This window comes from Platichthys flesus, chromosome 22 (assembly GCF_949316205.1).
Source record: "Platichthys flesus chromosome 22, fPlaFle2.1, whole genome shotgun sequence".
In the NCBI taxonomy this organism is placed as follows: Eukaryota; Metazoa; Chordata; class Actinopteri; order Pleuronectiformes; family Pleuronectidae; genus Platichthys; species Platichthys flesus.
Genome location: NC_084966.1, coordinates 5,895,609 through 5,912,097, shown reverse-complemented (window position 1 = coordinate 5,912,097; position 16,489 = coordinate 5,895,609). Strand labels below are relative to the sequence as shown.

The following is a 16,489-nucleotide window of genomic DNA, read 5'->3' as shown; positions in this document are numbered from 1 at the left end:
CAAAGACACATACTTACACTACATAATTTAATATAATTCTGAATTTTCATGCAAAACCTTCTGGTTTATATTCCTTGATCAAATAAATTACATATTGTTCCCATAAACTAGCACAAGGAGTAAGGGTGACTCATTACTTATTAATCAAATCAAACTTCCGGCCTCCTGAACTTTTACTTTATTTATATATCTACAAGTTGATTATTAATTTATAAATGTTTTTAAATGTTGGCAGTTTCCGTCCTCCTTATATAAATGCATCCAATAAATACAGCTCAGGCCTGTCCCACCGTTATAGCACAGGAACATTTCTGCAGACCTCGCCAAATGGAATCCCCCACAGCTCAGATCGTGTGACGTGGGCAAACAAACATGGAAGGAGAAAACAATTTCAGAAATTGACAAAAAACACACAGAGCTCCGTGCGGATTCCTCATGTGATGTGCACCCAAATATTTATGTCCTGATCCATGCTGGATCCTTTTTTCAAAATGTTGTTTTAATGAGTCCAGTAGTTTTGTGTAATCCCACAGACTAACAGAAACACAAACAAAAGAAACAGTGTGTGTGTGTGTGTGTGTGTGTGTGTAGTCATGTCAGGTGAGGATCCAGAAGACGGTGAGCATGGCCATGATGCCGTTGAGGACGACAGCACCATAACCCACTTGAAATCGATGGCCAGGTTCATCACTTGAAGAAACACAGAGAGGCAAGGAAGTTTTTAATATGACGTCATCCTCTGCTGTTTACCAGTGAGTTCAAACACAAGGGACCACATCACACACTCGTCCGACACCCTGTTACCTGAAGTGGGCCAGTGACAGCGGTGACAGGAACCCCTTGCCCGGCTGGTATGAGTCCAGGTAGGTGAGAGTCCAGGAGAAGACGCAGCAGATGCATCCAACGACTACTGACAGCACAAGGATGCTCCAGAAACCTGCAAAAATGCAAAAGCATCATCAAATTAGTTTAAATCTGTAATTGTTTTTGTAAACCCAACTAAAGTGTGGGTAGAAGGACTTTCAGCTCTTTATTACAGATAGAAGATTGTATGGCGACTTCATGTAACTGTACGTGGAGATGACAGAGAGAGAGACGTCCTGATACTCACCCAGGATTCTCTCTGCGGTCCCGTCCTCTCCTCTCACTCTCCCTGCCCGCAGCTCTGAAACAGTCACACTCTTGTCAGTGTCATTTCATTGAACATTTGCCTAAAGAAATCAGATGTGGATGAGTTTCCACTTCGTCATCCCTTCTTAAATAATATCCTTTATGAGAGAAAGAGAAAACTAGATGATGTGGAATAAGAAACGAGCATGGCAGGACAGACAGTATTAAAATGTACCTTTTATTTTAAGGTATTTATGACTTTTAATAGATTTATATTGTGCCAACTTATGTCTGCTAATGTTGAACCCTTTAGGGCTTTTATTGTTGATTACATTTTGAAAATTGGAAGGTTTCAATGTTCTGTATTTAAATGTAGTCATGTAAGTGAAAGATTTGAATTTAAAAACACTTGCTACCCAAGATTATTTAAAACATAACATTGACTAATGCTGAAGGAGGGGCCCCACTGGGAATTTCTCCTTGGGGTCCCAAGAGTCAAGAAAAACTTACACAAAGTGACTTGATAGTTATTAAAAGTTTCGACCATCACGACCACGCGCCTCCGTGACACACATTACCTTTCAGTATGGGGTAGATGAAGGCGCATAAGCAACCGACAGCGGACACACACGCCGCGGAGCCCAGGACGGACAGGGCGACCACGGACCAACGTCTGGGGCCGTGTCGTTGGGACAGCGGCCGATCCACCCCACCGGGTCCCACAGAGGAAGAGCCTGGATGTTCCATTTCTTTAGAAACCTCCGTGCTCCGCTGCCGAGACAGGAACTCTTCTCACTTTCTGCTCTTCCCATATTCAGGTGGCACTTCCGCACTCAGAAATGTCCCTCGGGCTGTTCCGTATCTGTAGTTCTACTTTATTTATTTATTTACTTTACCAGGTGCTTAGGTGAAGGGTTTAGGTAAAACCACAAGAGGGCGCTACAAACCCGTATACGTGCTTTTATTTTGACACGCACAGCACACGGCGTCGTAAACAGAAGTCCGTGCGCTTATTTTGAAAAAAAAAGAAGAAAGCTGTGCACCGGAAAAGGTGTTGACGCAGTCGGTTGTTGTCAGTGGCGCTGCCGGAAGTCCCACAGCGAGCAGAGCAGAGACGCCACAAAGCCTGAAGACTCACCGCGGAGCACCGACGCTTTCACGGTAAATAAAACGCGGTGACTGCGCCGTGAGTTCGATTCTGGCGCGGCAGGAGCTCGGTGGGGTCCGGGTCTGAGGAACCACCAGCAGCTGGTTCCTCTCTGGTGTTTGCCCGCTGACAGTCGTGTGTCACGGGGCTCGTCCGCCTCGATAACATCGGTGTGTTCCGCTGCGGAGAAGCGCTTTTAGCTCAGCGTTTCTCTTTTCAGCTGCGAGCTGCACCACAAACACACACACACAGACACACACATAGTGCCTCAATGAACCGGGCTAGCTTGCTAATGGGGTTTTAGGCTAGTGGAGATAGCACGATAACAGTTAAACTGATTTTCGGGAAAGTTACCTGTTACCCACTTGTTGCTTTTACCTGCCGACACATCAGCTCGTGTCTGTGGGCAGCGATCCGCAAAACTATATTAAAACCATTTAATATATGTCCCATTTAACCAGTAAACACAGTTGATTACATCTGAAGGCCCCTCTTTCAAATGCCTGGTTACACTGGAACCCTCCCATTTGATCTGTCAATAATCTCCCACTGTGCGGTTTAATGTGACTAAACAGGCTGATGCCTACATGCACAGTAGCTAGATTTCCCAATGATCGCCGTAGAAACACAAACTGGGACCAGTAACATCTCGCACCCCGAAGGCAGCAATGACCTTTAAGGTCAGTAGAAGCAGGTTTGTGATTGGACGGAGATCATGAGCAAAAAAAGGCTGTCGACACCAATCAGTAAATTCAAAAAAACGTTTTATCTCTGTCTCAAATTAATTATGTTGATGTTTCTATGCCAGGAAACCGTTTTTTTACAAACTGAAAGGCAAAGAAGATAGAGAGGGTCGTCCACTAACCAGAAGGTTGGTGGTTCAATACCCCGGCTCCTCCAGTCTGCATGCAGGGTTTTCCTTGGCAAGATCCGGTGTATGAATGGTGTATAGCGTATTGAAGTGTTGTGTGCATGAATGCAACTTGTTAAGTGCTATGATAAGACTGGCCTATATAAATACAGTCTATTGACAGAAAGCATGCACGTGTGTGAGCGACAGCTGCTGCATTAGAATACAATAGAAGTTATAAACTGAACATGGTGTTGTATTATGTGGGATTTGCTATTGTGCCAGATGGAGAGTACACTGTTCCAGATGTGGAAATGATTTTGTTTGCTTACTTTGATCTTTGTGCAGGAAGTGAGTGATTGTAGGGAGGGGGTGGGTCTCCATTATAGTTTGACTGGGAACCAGTGTTCAACCCCCCTGGAGGACACTAAGCTGCTTTCCACTGCTGCTCTGCAGAGCTGTGATAGAGAGGAGAATGAAAGGGGGCAGGGTGCTGCTGCTTCTCTAGCCTTCTATAAACTGCTCATACGAATACACACAATGGCTGTGTGGGGATATTGCCTCATGATCCTTCAACGCTGACACCTATAGACAGGTGTTGTGGCTGAGCGTGGGTGGGGAAGCACCGGATGCTGATCAGCTCCACTGCTGAAAATCCTTCAGGCGCAAACACACTGTTTCACTGTTTGTTCGATGCGCTTATTGTCTGATTCTCTGTCTGCGGGGATGTGAGTTTTAAATCGTAGATATGAGAATGGTTGGATTGTAGCTAATCGGCGAACAACTTCAACTTATTTAGATGTCAGTATGCTGACCGACTGGCTCAACAGCTAACTGGATGACTGTCTCGCTGACTGAATGTGTGACATCAGTCATAACGCATGACTTTGTTGGGTGGGTTCAAATCTGCCTGACTTAAAGCAAACAGTATGAGGTTTGCAAAAAAATCACAGCAGAGATTGTTCGTCTAACAAATCAATAACAATCAGATTAATTAGTTTATCAATTCATGTCAATGGATTGGATGATAATGGATTCAATCGACATTCACTCCCAGGTCGAAGGACTTTCAGTTTACACAGGTTTTTATCGACTCCGATTGACGCCCGGGTGAACAAGATAATTTCCTCTATTTTATTTAGCACTCTTGCTGCACATCTTCCAGCGCAATGTTAAAACGCACATTGAACTTTAAGGGTTTGGTGCGTAAATATCTATTTTTACATCTCAGGAACAATGTGCAGCAGCTTTCTTTGCATGTAAAAGAGGTATAAGTCTCATTTGATAGTGACATGAGTTAAAGGTACAGCTAATAATTCTACCAAGGGATTGATATGTTCATGAACTGATGAATTGTTTGACAAAGAGGTGATGATGCACGAATGCTGAAAATAAAAGGGTGTGTTTGAATGTTCAGTCACATAGAAACATGATGAGGCCTCAGCACGCTCCGTTCACTGATGCGAATCACGAGATGTGGATGAAATGTCTGGAAAAAATAGTAGGCGACCTTTTCAAATCCGATTGTCTGAATTGACTTCATGGTATCAGCCTGATGTCGTCCACACTCCAGAATCTGAGCTGTGTGTCACATTGGGTGCCGGTTATTTCCCCTTTCAGACATGAACAGTAAGCGTTGAGCTAATGCACAACCACAGATGAGCTCAGAGTCCGGTGGCCTGTCCCTGGCCCTCTGACCTCAGCTGGTCGACCTGCTTCTCTGTGTGTGTGTGTGTGTGTGTGTGTGTGTGTGTGTGTGTGTGTGTGTGTGTGTGTGTGTGTGTGTGTGTGTGTGTGTGTGTGTGTGTGTGTGTGTGTGTGTGTGTGTGTGTGTGTGTGTGTGTGTGTGTGTGTGTGTGTGTGTGTGTGTGTGTGTGTGTGTGTGTGTGTGTGTGTGTGTGTGTGTGTGTGTGTGTGTTGTTGGTCAGCTGCAATAGGCTGATTGTGCCCGTTGGTTAGTAGCAATATTTATTTAAAGCAACATGCTGTCACCAAGGATAACATCACAGAGCAGAGAGAGAACTCTCTGTGTGTGTGTGTATGTGAGAGTGTGACTGGGTGTGTGTGTGTGATAGAGAGAGAGAATTCAGGGTGAATAAGTGGGGGCTGGGCCAAAGGAGCTAGTGTGAGTAAGCGGGGAGCGTTAGTATGCGAGAGGAGGCAGAGAGATGCAGTCGTTAACTGGAAGCAGATCCATGATGCTGCTCAGTCAGTGGAGCTGCTGGAGGCAGTGTTGGAACATAAACCATAGTGATCCCAGCTATACCCAGTATCCAGCAGAGTGTATACAGTGAATAAACATATGCATTAAGTTGCTCCTAGGAAGACATTATGTTGAAGTGCAGGAAGTGGCAAGTCAACATTTTTAATGGTTTCTTTTGACTGAATCCAAATAGTGTCCTATCGATGTTGTCCCTCTGTGTTTCTGTCTTCAAGACGTTTTTCCCTTGTTGCTGCAGTAATGGTGCTCATGCTGCACGGCTTCTATAGTGTCCGATTTGTTCTTAACATATATAAATACCTCTTGTTATTATTAACAGTGGTCTTAATTAAGTTTCAATGGTATGTGTTGATTGTTTGTTTATGCTTGGGATGACTTCATCTAAGCACATTTAATTGTAACCACACGAGAGAGAGATACACAGATGGAGCCCCCGGCTGCATGAATCATTTTTAGATAAATAGAGGTGATTGGACAACCCCGATTGTTTCAATAAACATAGCAGTTTATCCAATCATCCAATTCCAGATGTTTTCTGCATCATTATATAGATATTTCCCATGAAATCAACCTGACAGATTTTTTTAATTAGAAATGAAAGCTGTGACGTAGTTCTGTTTCCACACACTGTGACTTTACACTGAGAATGTGTATTGCCTGAGTCCCACAGTGACCAGTGCGCTGTGTGGGTTTCCAGTTTCTCAGCTCTCTCCGGTCTTCATTCGTTACATAACTTTATCTGTTCTTTAGCTTATGAATGACAGAGGAGGACACTGTGATGGTGTCAAGCTGAGAGTGTCCTTAATTATGTTCTGTTATCTCCATATTTAAATTACATCTCAGCTCTCCTCTCTCTCTCTGAAATTGCATATTTGAATTGATAATACAATCCTGTAAATAAATGATCCGTCACAGTAGCATGTGAGCTGTCAGCTGACCCGAGGTCTCTCTGTCTCTTGCAGGACTCTGGCTGCTGCTGTGTGGAAGTTGCCGCTTTTAGCGTCTTTGTGCGTCCGAGGCGTCCCTGTTGAGCGTGTGTGTGTGCGACTGGGTGCGTGTAGCGCCGTTCTGCAGCGTGCGCGATGTCTTCAGAGCTGCTGGTGGATTTCGGAGATGAACCTGCGACTGCACAGCTCGGGCAGCTGAAGCTGGCCACGATAGAGGACCAGCAGTGGCCCACCGATGAGTCGACTCTCAGCAAGTCAGGTGAGAGCGATTTGTGAGCACGCATCACGAGTCTGTCGATGGGTCCTGAATAGTTTTATTCGTAAAATCACATTCCTTTTATGTGCAGATCAGCACGCCAGACACTTTAGATTTACACAAGTGTGTCTGAGTCATCTGTGGAAAGGAATGTTTCCACATGTTAACTCATCTCAGTATGTTTTCAAGTGTCTCTCTATGAGCCTATAGTTGAAAAAGCACATTAATATAAGTTCTGCCTTCACTTCTTTCGATGCATCACTGTGTGTCAACCCCATAACAAAAAGGCAAATAAGATATACTTGCACACAGAGTTAAATTAAATCTACTGTGTGATGTTCATATGTGTGTATTTGTGTGTGTGTGTTTCAGAGACGGACCTCTCCCAGCAATTTGACAGTGGCTCTCCCCACCTGCCCTGGGACCATCCCTTCTATGATATCGCCCGGCATCAGATCATTGAGGTGGCAGGTCAGTCCTCAGAGAGCTTGTCTGATGGTTTACTGTCAGTTGTTTGACTCCTGTCCTCGTTCTGGTCTGTGACATTAGTCTTATGAACAGCTTTAAAGAGTCAATACAAGTGATGTTGACTCTCTGTGTGTGTGTGTGTGTGTCTGTAGGTGATGATAACTTTGGCAGGAAGGTGATAGTGTTTAACGCCTGCAGGATGCCCCCACACCATCAGCTGGACCATCACAAGCTGCTGATGTAAGCATTAGTGGGACCTCGACTGCTGTAGATGTTCACTTTGCTTGAGTTGGTGCTGTAGTGAACAGTAATGTATGTTTTGTCTCAGTAATCATGGTAGTAATTCCGTGTAACAGTTTTATAGCAGATAGGAGAGGAGCATGTTGGGATTAACCTGCTACATGCACCAAATAACACTACAGGTTATTGAAAGTCACTGGTTTGACTCAGATCAGTGAAATTGTAGTTACACAGACTGCTGGCTCACCATGACACATTCACATGACTCAGTGAGGAGAGATGTGACTGGTTTCTCTGTAGTCTTCAAAGTGAACACTTTTTTCTCAATTCCATAAAAGGAAGCAAAAGTGCTGCTTCAGCTTTTTTCTCTCTCCCGGCAGTGATGTTTTCTAACCACATTTTGGTGAATCACAATACATTTGTTGTATTTCTGCAGGTATCTCAAAGGAACACTGGACCAGTACGTGGAAAGTGACTACACTCTGATCTATTTCCATCACGGGCTGACCAGCGAAAACAAACCGTCTCTCGGCTGGCTACGAGATGCGTACAGGGAGTTTGACAGAAAGTAAGCTCAATAGCATCAATGGACTTGGCAGCAACACATCATAATCATAACAACACAACCGCGTACACAGCTCCACTGATCTCCACTGTCTGTACGGCACCTGTGATCCGAGTATCTGCTGTCTGTGATTTCAGGTACAAGAAGAACATCAAGGCTCTGTACATCGTCCATCCCACCATGTTCATCAAGACTCTGCTGATCCTCTTCAAACCACTCATCAGGTTCTTCTATTTTTTGCAAACAAAATGTTTTTGAAGCAGATGTTAACACCTCATTTAGCTATGACTTGCTGGTGGTTTGTGGCATTTTAACCTTCTGAGCCGTTATTAGTTTCAGACACTTCCCCCTCACCATTTAACCTTAATTCACCTTTTATCTTTTATCACACCTCGTCCAGCTGCGTTGAAATAAGTCCTGATGAGACTGGCCTTGGTTTTTGTGATTAGACTACTACTACCAGGATTAAAATTAAACCTCTGAATAAATCATTAACTTGCAACCCAAATGGCAGCGCTATTTCTCTAGCTTTGTGGTTGTAGACTTCCTGTTTTCCTCCTGTACCAAGGTCTGTGAGCAGATTATTCTTATGAAACTTGTGAGAGTTGTTTAGGACATTTCGACACACAAGCTGTTGTATAACAATCGGTGTCTGGTCAAGTGGTGTCGACATTCAACAAGCGTTCACAGACCTGCTCACAGAATTCTTCCTGTGTGGGTGATTGTGAAGGATAGATACCACAGATACCAAGTGTTGTGTTGAGCCCAGTGTGAATGAGATGTGTATAAAAAGAATCTAACATCAGATCTCACCCTGATGACACTTTGCCACCCTTGGCTTCTGCTGCTGTTGTGTGGATGTGAGGCTACTTCATGAACAGAAGGGAAAGTCAAATGGTTCTAGTACCATCTAGTGGCAGCTGTAGAAAACTACAGAAGCATCCATTCTTTGGATATGTGGATTACTTCTGTTTAAAAGTCATTCTCCAACCGAAACAAGCATGTTTTCAACAACCGGCCTCTGTTTCTCCCCCTGTGCAGTTTTAAGTTTGGCAGGAAGATCAACTACGTGAGCTATCTGAGCGAGCTGGAGGATGTGGTGAAGTGTGATCAGCTGCTCATTCCAGCACGCGTCAAAGAGTGAGTGCTGAAGCCGGAAATTAAACACAGGGAATATTTTGCATTTGCATTCTGTACATTTAAACACATGGTAATATTTCTTCTATATATTGTTATTATACATTTTCATCCAGTAATAGAACTTGGTTTTCTTACTTTAAATTCAAAGCACCTAATAATCGGACATGTCTCTGTGTTCAGGTACGACAACAAGCTGAGAGCGTCTCTGAAACCGAGCGCCCAGCCTCCCATGTCCCCTCTTCGCAGCCCTCCGCTCCCCAACCAGGTGTTTGGGGTGCCTCTTGCATTGTAAGTCATGGAATGGGTTTTATCTGACTGTCAGATTCTGCTCTGGCAGATTTCACTCACCACTGCCTGTATGTGTGTGTGTCAGGCTCAGAGAGAATAGTCCAGACGGTGATCAAATTCCTGTGGTGATGAGAGACACAATCAGTTTTCTTTCAGAGCAGGGTAAGTTTTGTTGTTGTGCTAGACATACAAATATAGTCAACTATGCTTAATTGATCCCTCGGTTAGAACCACCTATTTTACCCTGTGTGTTTGTTTTTCAGGTTTGGAGATTGAGGGGATCTTCAGACGGTCGGCCAACGTCACTCTGGTGAAGGAGGTCCAGCTCAAATACAACTCAGGTAGGACTGACAGGCATGCTTATAATGACTTGTGGTGATGTTAGACTAGGACGGTTTCTTACGGATGGTGTTTCTTTTCTTATTGGATATGTTTGCGTGTCTTGTAGGTGCGGAGGTGAATTTCAGAGAGCTTGAAGACGTTCACTTGGCGGCTGTGATTCTGAAAACCTTCCTGAGGGAGCTGCCCGAGCCCCTGCTCACCTACCAGCTCTACAACGACATCGTCAACTTTGCCAGTACGTTCAAACAGGTTTTGATGCAAATTTAAGGTGTGAAGAGGGAGTTTTCAATAAGTAGATAGAGGAGGTTGTACATACTATAAAAAGGAAATGAACACTGGCACACGCAGAGGGAAGAGAATCACAAAAGCCTCAATCCTCCCTGTGACCTGGGTTCTGACTGTTCCACATCTGAAAGTAGCTCCGACTCCGACTGGTGTTTGTGCTTGTTGTTGTGCAGCTGTTCCCAGTGACAACCAGGTGTCGGCTCTGAAGACGCTGGTCGAGTCACTGCCAGAGGAGAACCGCACGTCGCTGCGATACCTCATCACGTTCCTGGCACAGGTACAGCTCCTGCTCTCCAGAGCCTCTCAGGCCTGTGAGTCAGACTGTCACCAACATCAACTTGTGTGTGTGTTTGTTTGTGTGTGTGTTCAGGTGTCAGCCAACAGCGAGGTGAATAAGATGACCAACAGCAACCTGGCTGTGGTGTTCGGTCCCAACCTGCTCTGGGGGCGGGACAACGCCATGTCACTGAGCGCCATCGGGCCGATCAACAACTTCACCAGAACCCTGCTGGACCAACAGCATCTGGTCTTCACCTAAACCAGCACCCCACTGGGAGCCGCCTTCTCATACAGCATTTAGTCGGACCAATCAGCAGCTTCATCAGGGTACTTCCCCATCAGCAGCACAATATATAAAAAACACTTCATCTGCTTTTCAATTAAAATACCATAAAATATATCAGAATATCCTACAATATCCTTCATTTAGTCTCTAACCGTTCTTTCCAGTCTGATTGTGATGCCATTTCCATGAGCCTCCCTGCATGAGTGGCTGGAAATGGAACACGCATTAGACCAGCCAATCAGATGATGCCTCTTTGACTGACAGAGACTACAACTGACACAGCGGCTCTGCAGTGATTTTACTGTTGCACCTACTCAAAGTCTTACTGGTCATGGTAGCAGAGGCCATGACGTCCTGGATTAGAATCCCTTCCACCAATCTCCAAACCACCATATCCATGTTGTACATTTCCAGGAATGCAGCTTATTGAAATCTCCTATCAGCCCCTGTGTAGTAAACCCGCACTTTGAAACCACAGTATTCCCCCAGTTCACAACACAGACTTTCAGTTATAAATCTGATTATTAAGCTCTGAGATAACCCTGATGAGTAATTTCTCTGATTTTACGAGTGAAATTAACTTGTTAAACTTCAAATTAAATCCCCGGTGACACGACACATTCCCTCAGCGGAAGTCAGTTCACACGAACACAACATCAGACTGCATAGGGAAGTGATGTCAAATGGCAGTGCTGTCAATAAGCCAGCACAATACAAACTGCTGTGATGTAATAACAGTCTCTTTCAGTCAGAACCTGTCTAAGTCATGTTCTTAAACTAATAACACAAAAACAAAGCTTATCTTTCGTGTCTTTGTTAAACACACACGATAAAGTGTGATGGAGTATTACATAAATCAATGTTGAAGAAAAAGATCCTGAGATTATGAGAGTTAAGTCATAATTTTACAATATATTCTGACTTTATTCTTGTAAACATACAACTCCATTCTTGTAATATTACATTATCTTCTCAATTACGACTTTATCCTTGAAATCTCTTCTTTTATTTTCCCCTCCTCCACACGTCCCTGATACCCTGTCGTTTCAAACATTCACACACGTTCTCCAACCTGCTCTGAATGTTTGACCAGTGTTTTCATTATGGACCAAACAACACAATAGTTCGTGTGTTATTAGTTCAATTAGATTGTAATGTGTTCAGACATTTCCCTGTCGCAACATTACATATTCCTGAATCTACCACCTCCTCATCCCCCCCCAGCCCACCCTCCATAACCCCCACTACTAAATACTAATGCATGTGTCTGTACCTGTTTCCATGTGTTTCTCAGGCCCGACCTGAACTCAGTGTGGCTCGTCCTCTTTTATCTCTGTAGGGAGATTACTAGCGACTGGACTTAGATCCTCAGTCTCTGTATATATGTGCTGTGCCGTGTTGTGCTGTCGATCTTCCTGCCTGCTCCTTTCTAACAAAACAAGAAAAAATGGCCTCCAGCTTCACAGAAAGACACAGAGAGCCGGGTGGTATATATATATATATATATATATATATATATATATATATATATACATATATACATGTAAATGTATAATAGCTACAGATGATGAGAGAATGCAGGTTTTGAACCTTGTATGACCCCAGAGTGAAGAGAGGAGCAAGTCTCAGGTTAACTTTGAACTCGGTGAACTTGGTACCAAACGTTGTGTGTGGACAATCTCTGAAACGCTGTAATGAAGTGGAGCAGAGTGTTAAAGCTCAAACCCAGATCAGAGGAGTCACTGCTGCTCTGGACTCTATCCTGCTTCTTCACAGCTCTTTCCTTACTATGTTTGATTCAGTATTAATAAGAAGATCTTTGACTTTCCCGCCGCCGCAACATAATACTGACTTAACTGGTCGTAGCTGTTTTGTGTTTTAATGGTACTGGATAAACAGCTGAAACATCTCCACAGAATGAGATCCAACATTCAGTAGCACAAACACAGGAAGTACAGGACCGTCGTTTACCTCAAGATGAACACAGTTAATCACAAAATGGAGCTACACAAAGTTTTGACATCTTCGATAATTGAGACAGAGAATATTTCGTCCTTTCAAACTCTTATCAAAGGCAGCTCCCCCCCCCTCTCTGAACCATCCTATCTTGTAGCATTCAGTGCAGATGTATCTATGGATTTGTGGGTATTGAAGTCTAAAGCATTTTAAACCATGACATGTCAGTAGTCTCCAGGAGCTGCTGCATGCCTGATACGGGCTTGTGCACCTGACACACTGACAGTGGTCGTGTGTGAGTTATTGTCGTTTGTTGTCTTTTATTCCGCTGCCATCTTAAGGCGTGCTGCATCGCCGCTGTGCATTCTGGATCTTTTTAGTCCCTTCATATAGCCGAGGAAAATATTTCCCATGAGGGAAGTCGCTGGTGGGATATTTGCTCTGTGTTTGCCTTATGTTGTGGTTGATGGTGCACAGCTGATGTGTGATGGTATGTGGGCGTGTGCTCTCTCTTCATGGTGCAGGCTCCTCTGGGAAGTTAAACAATATCAATAATCACCGGAAGATAACTTTCATCAACAGCAATGTTACAAATCAATATAGCTGTTATGCCTTGTGCCGAACCGCTCCTTAAGAAGAGTTAAAGATCTGTCTTTTATCCAAGTAATACAGTAATGTGGCATTTATTTGATTGGAACACTAATATTGCTCGACTTGCCAGTCGTCATTTAAAGGGGAATTCCAGTCATTTCCAACCTGGGCCCCTATGTTTGTAAATGTGTGTAAATGAAAGGTACTTACAAAAAGCTTCAGGGAAACTGCGACAGTCGACAGAATCGCCACTTAAAGTCCGGTCCTCTTCCGCTCTCTCTCTCTCTCTCTCCTTGTTTTTGCTTCAATTTGTAGGAACTCTTCTTCCGTTTATTCTGCTTTAAACAAATTGGGAAGATTATTGAAGTCAAAGGCTTCATTGACATCATCCACATCCGAAAAGGATTCAGCTTCTCTCCTCTCAACCTAAGTGAGACTTCTCATTGCTGTCGCCGGACTCGTTGCAAAGACCCTAAACAATAATTTGTCATTTGAATCGACCATATCTAAGAGAGACACGCCTGGTTGAACTCTGAGGTGCATCATCAAGCTTTATACTTTCTCGTCATTCCGTTTCCAAAGCCTTAATTTCAAGACCATTTCTCGCCGCCTGTCTCCAAAGTCAGCTCATCCAAAGCTTTGCATTCTGTGTCAAATTCCAACAATTATTCAGGTTTGAGGAGCTCGGTGTACTTTGTGGTTGACGAGTGCCTGTGTTATATATATATACAACTTTGGCTGCAAGTCCCAGGAACAGATCAATCACCTATTTGCCCCCTTTGGACCCTGATCACTTTATTCCTGCGGTTTTGTGTGGAGACCCAAAGGGGCCGAACACTATCGTTGTGCTTTATGTCGTCAGTGGTGAAAACCTGAACAGCGAGTCAATACTAGTGTTGTGACGTTATGGTTGTTATGATGCGACGTGACTGAAAACATCATCAGGTCTGAGATCAGTTTGACTGAAGCTGAAACAAAGAAGAAGAAAAAAAAAATATCTCAACTGTTTAACCTGTTGTATCTCCCGGTCGTGTGAATGCCATGATGGTAATTGACAGGCTATTGGTGTATATATGGGTGTGTGTGTGCAAGTGTGTATTTGTGTGTAATTCAGATGGACCCAACTCATTTGAAAATATGTTGGGGTTTAAATGTATAGCTAAAGAAAACTTTAAAAAAATAAATAGGGCTCTGTCATTTAAAGTGTGTGTGTGTGTGTGAGTAAGTGTGTGTGAGTGCATGAGAAAGACATGCAATGTTCTTTTTGTGTTTGATTTGTATGATTTGAAAAGACAAGCAAAAAAACAAGATGAACCCAAGACAATATTGACAACTTTGGTGGTATAGTTTTATTATTCGACAATGTGTCTCTGTGTGTGTGTGTGTCTGTGTGTGTGTGCATGCTCGTGCCTTATCTGTTAACCCCCAAGTGATAGTGTGTGATTAGCCATCAAAGTGCCAGTTTGCCCGTTCTGCCATAGATTAACACAACACGAGGTGCGTTCAACACGGCTCTGGTGTTGGACCGTGTTCACGACAGGAGTCGCAGCACAGCAGACAAGTGGAGCTTCCGTCCAAACTCGTCCGCTTGCTGAACTCAGGTCAGCTGTAATGGAAACTCACAGGCTTAAAGAAATCCGTAACATCGGAGGAGGATTAAAGGTTCAGTGTGTAGAGTTTAGTGACATCTGGTGGTGAAGTTGCATGTTGCAGCTGAATACGCGTTGTCTCATTAGTTTGTCCAATCTGGGCTACTGTAAAAAAAAAAAAAAGAATGGTGGCCACCCTAGAGAGGACCAGCTCCCTATGTCAATATAAAGGATTTAATTATAAAGGGCCAATTCTAGGGTGAAGAAAACAACAATTTGTATAATTTAGATGACACACACGAGTGAAAACGTCACTAGGATTATGAGTTAATTATATTATATATTCAGTTTCTGCCAATTGATCCTTTATTTTACCTGAATCTTACACACTGGACCTTTTTAAAGCTGCTTCCAATCAATTCTGACACAACAAAAGTAAGAGGGACTTTAGAAGAGTTTGATTTAGAACTGAGGTATATCTCATTTCTGGATTCTCAGATTCATCTCAAAAGCATTGAATCCTCTTCCAGCACACTATCGTTTACTTTTAATCTTGTTAGTTCACACGTTTAGTTTTCAGATATTCAAACTAAATACGACCACATTCATATTCAGTTTCATTTCTCTCACTGTTTTTCCTTAACTCTGTTGATCCATTACAGCTCCAGTCTAATCTATGGATCTTTGTACTGTAATTGTCTTCATGGTGACAGTGAACAATATTTTTCTCCCGGGAGAAATGATTTTTGTTTCCAGGCTGATCTTATCGATACGTTGTGACTTTATTTTCTTAACTGTAAAATCTTTTTTTTCATCCTTTTACTTTTTGATATGTCGTGGATCTTTATTCCTATAAATGTATGATATAATGATAGTATACTGTAATATCAATGTGTGCAAGAAATAAAGAGATGGTGAATGAACACTCGGGCCCTCTACTCGTATCTGATCACTCACATAGACGGCTAATCTTCAGATGGTTAACCTCGTAAATTATTATTTCCCCGACGATGGGATTACCTATGAACACTGGGTGATGTAACCTCTCTTTCCAAACAGCAGAGGGTGCTGACGCTTGGTTTTGGGACACAGAGGGAAAACTGTCTGGTGGAAAAGCCTCTGTTGAGAGTATATCCCCAGTGGCCCTGAAATATGAAGTTTAACACAATGGGTTTCATATTAATATTTGCATATTTACATTGACACACGGCCGAAAAGGCACAATATAACCCAGTAAGGTGAACTTGAGTGGAAAACATGATACCAGACACGTCAACTTCAATGGTAAAATCTTTTATTTAATGATAACTCAGTAATGTTATTTCCTCTTGAATACAAATCAACTCAAAAATACCAGTAGTACAAAAGTAGCCAAACTTGACAAGAGCCTTATGCAACAGCGTGGGACAGACGAGCTGTCGGACTGGCTGGCAGTGCCGTCGTGTTTCACAGTGCTGCTTCCACAAGCTCACATTCTGCCTTCACCCGGAATGAAGATCGTCGGAAAGAAACAGTTCTTTAATTCACACTCGCAAGTTGGTAGATTATGTAATTCGATATGCGATAAAAATGGTAAATACAAAGCCTGTTCGAGACGACACGTTTACAGTTGATTCTGAGCCTCTTCAACACAAATTGCTAGGTTACTATGTTGTAACCTCTCTATTTTTGTATATGTACTTATAAAGCGCCTTGTAACTGTGATTTGAAAGGTGCTATACACATGTAAAATGTTATTATTATTGGTGAGGAGTTTGTGTCAGCAGCATTAATATATATATTTATATATTGGTGCAGATGTGAACAGACCCTAACAGAGGGGCCCCTGAGGAAACCCCAGCAACTCTTCCTCTGTGTTCATACTCTATAAATGTAGTATTTATTAAAATGCAACCACAGTATAAAGTGACAAGGCCTAAAAAAATACAT

General features: G+C 43.1%; 2 protein-coding genes across 2 annotated transcripts; one reads left to right on the top strand and one right to left on the bottom strand.

Moving 5' to 3' along the window:
• Window positions 1–13: 13 nt before the first annotated feature.
• arl6ip6 (ADP-ribosylation factor-like 6 interacting protein 6) lies at window positions 14–1,944 on the bottom strand. The gene is made up of 4 exons (XM_062380859.1): window positions 1,689–1,944; window positions 1,112–1,165; window positions 805–937; window positions 14–690 (listed from the first exon to the last, which is right to left on the bottom strand). Exons 1-4 carry the CDS (start codon window positions 1,855–1,857, stop codon window positions 597–599), a joined length of 450 nt encoding a protein of 149 aa, XP_062236843.1. The 5' UTR covers window positions 1,858–1,944; the 3' UTR covers window positions 14–596.
• A 210-nt stretch (window positions 1,945–2,154) lies between these two features.
• On the top strand, window positions 2,155–15,485 carry arhgap1 (Rho GTPase activating protein 1). Its single transcript, XM_062380221.1, has 13 exons — window positions 2,155–2,271; window positions 6,291–6,534; window positions 6,904–7,002; window positions 7,152–7,239; window positions 7,676–7,807; window positions 7,942–8,028; window positions 8,846–8,944; window positions 9,125–9,232; window positions 9,318–9,394; window positions 9,496–9,573; window positions 9,681–9,809; window positions 10,033–10,136; window positions 10,230–15,485. Exons 2-13 carry the CDS (start codon window positions 6,411–6,413, stop codon window positions 10,395–10,397), a joined length of 1,293 nt encoding a protein of 430 aa, XP_062236205.1. The 5' UTR covers window positions 2,155–2,271; window positions 6,291–6,410; the 3' UTR covers window positions 10,398–15,485.
• Window positions 15,486–16,489: the final 1,004 nt, after the last annotated feature.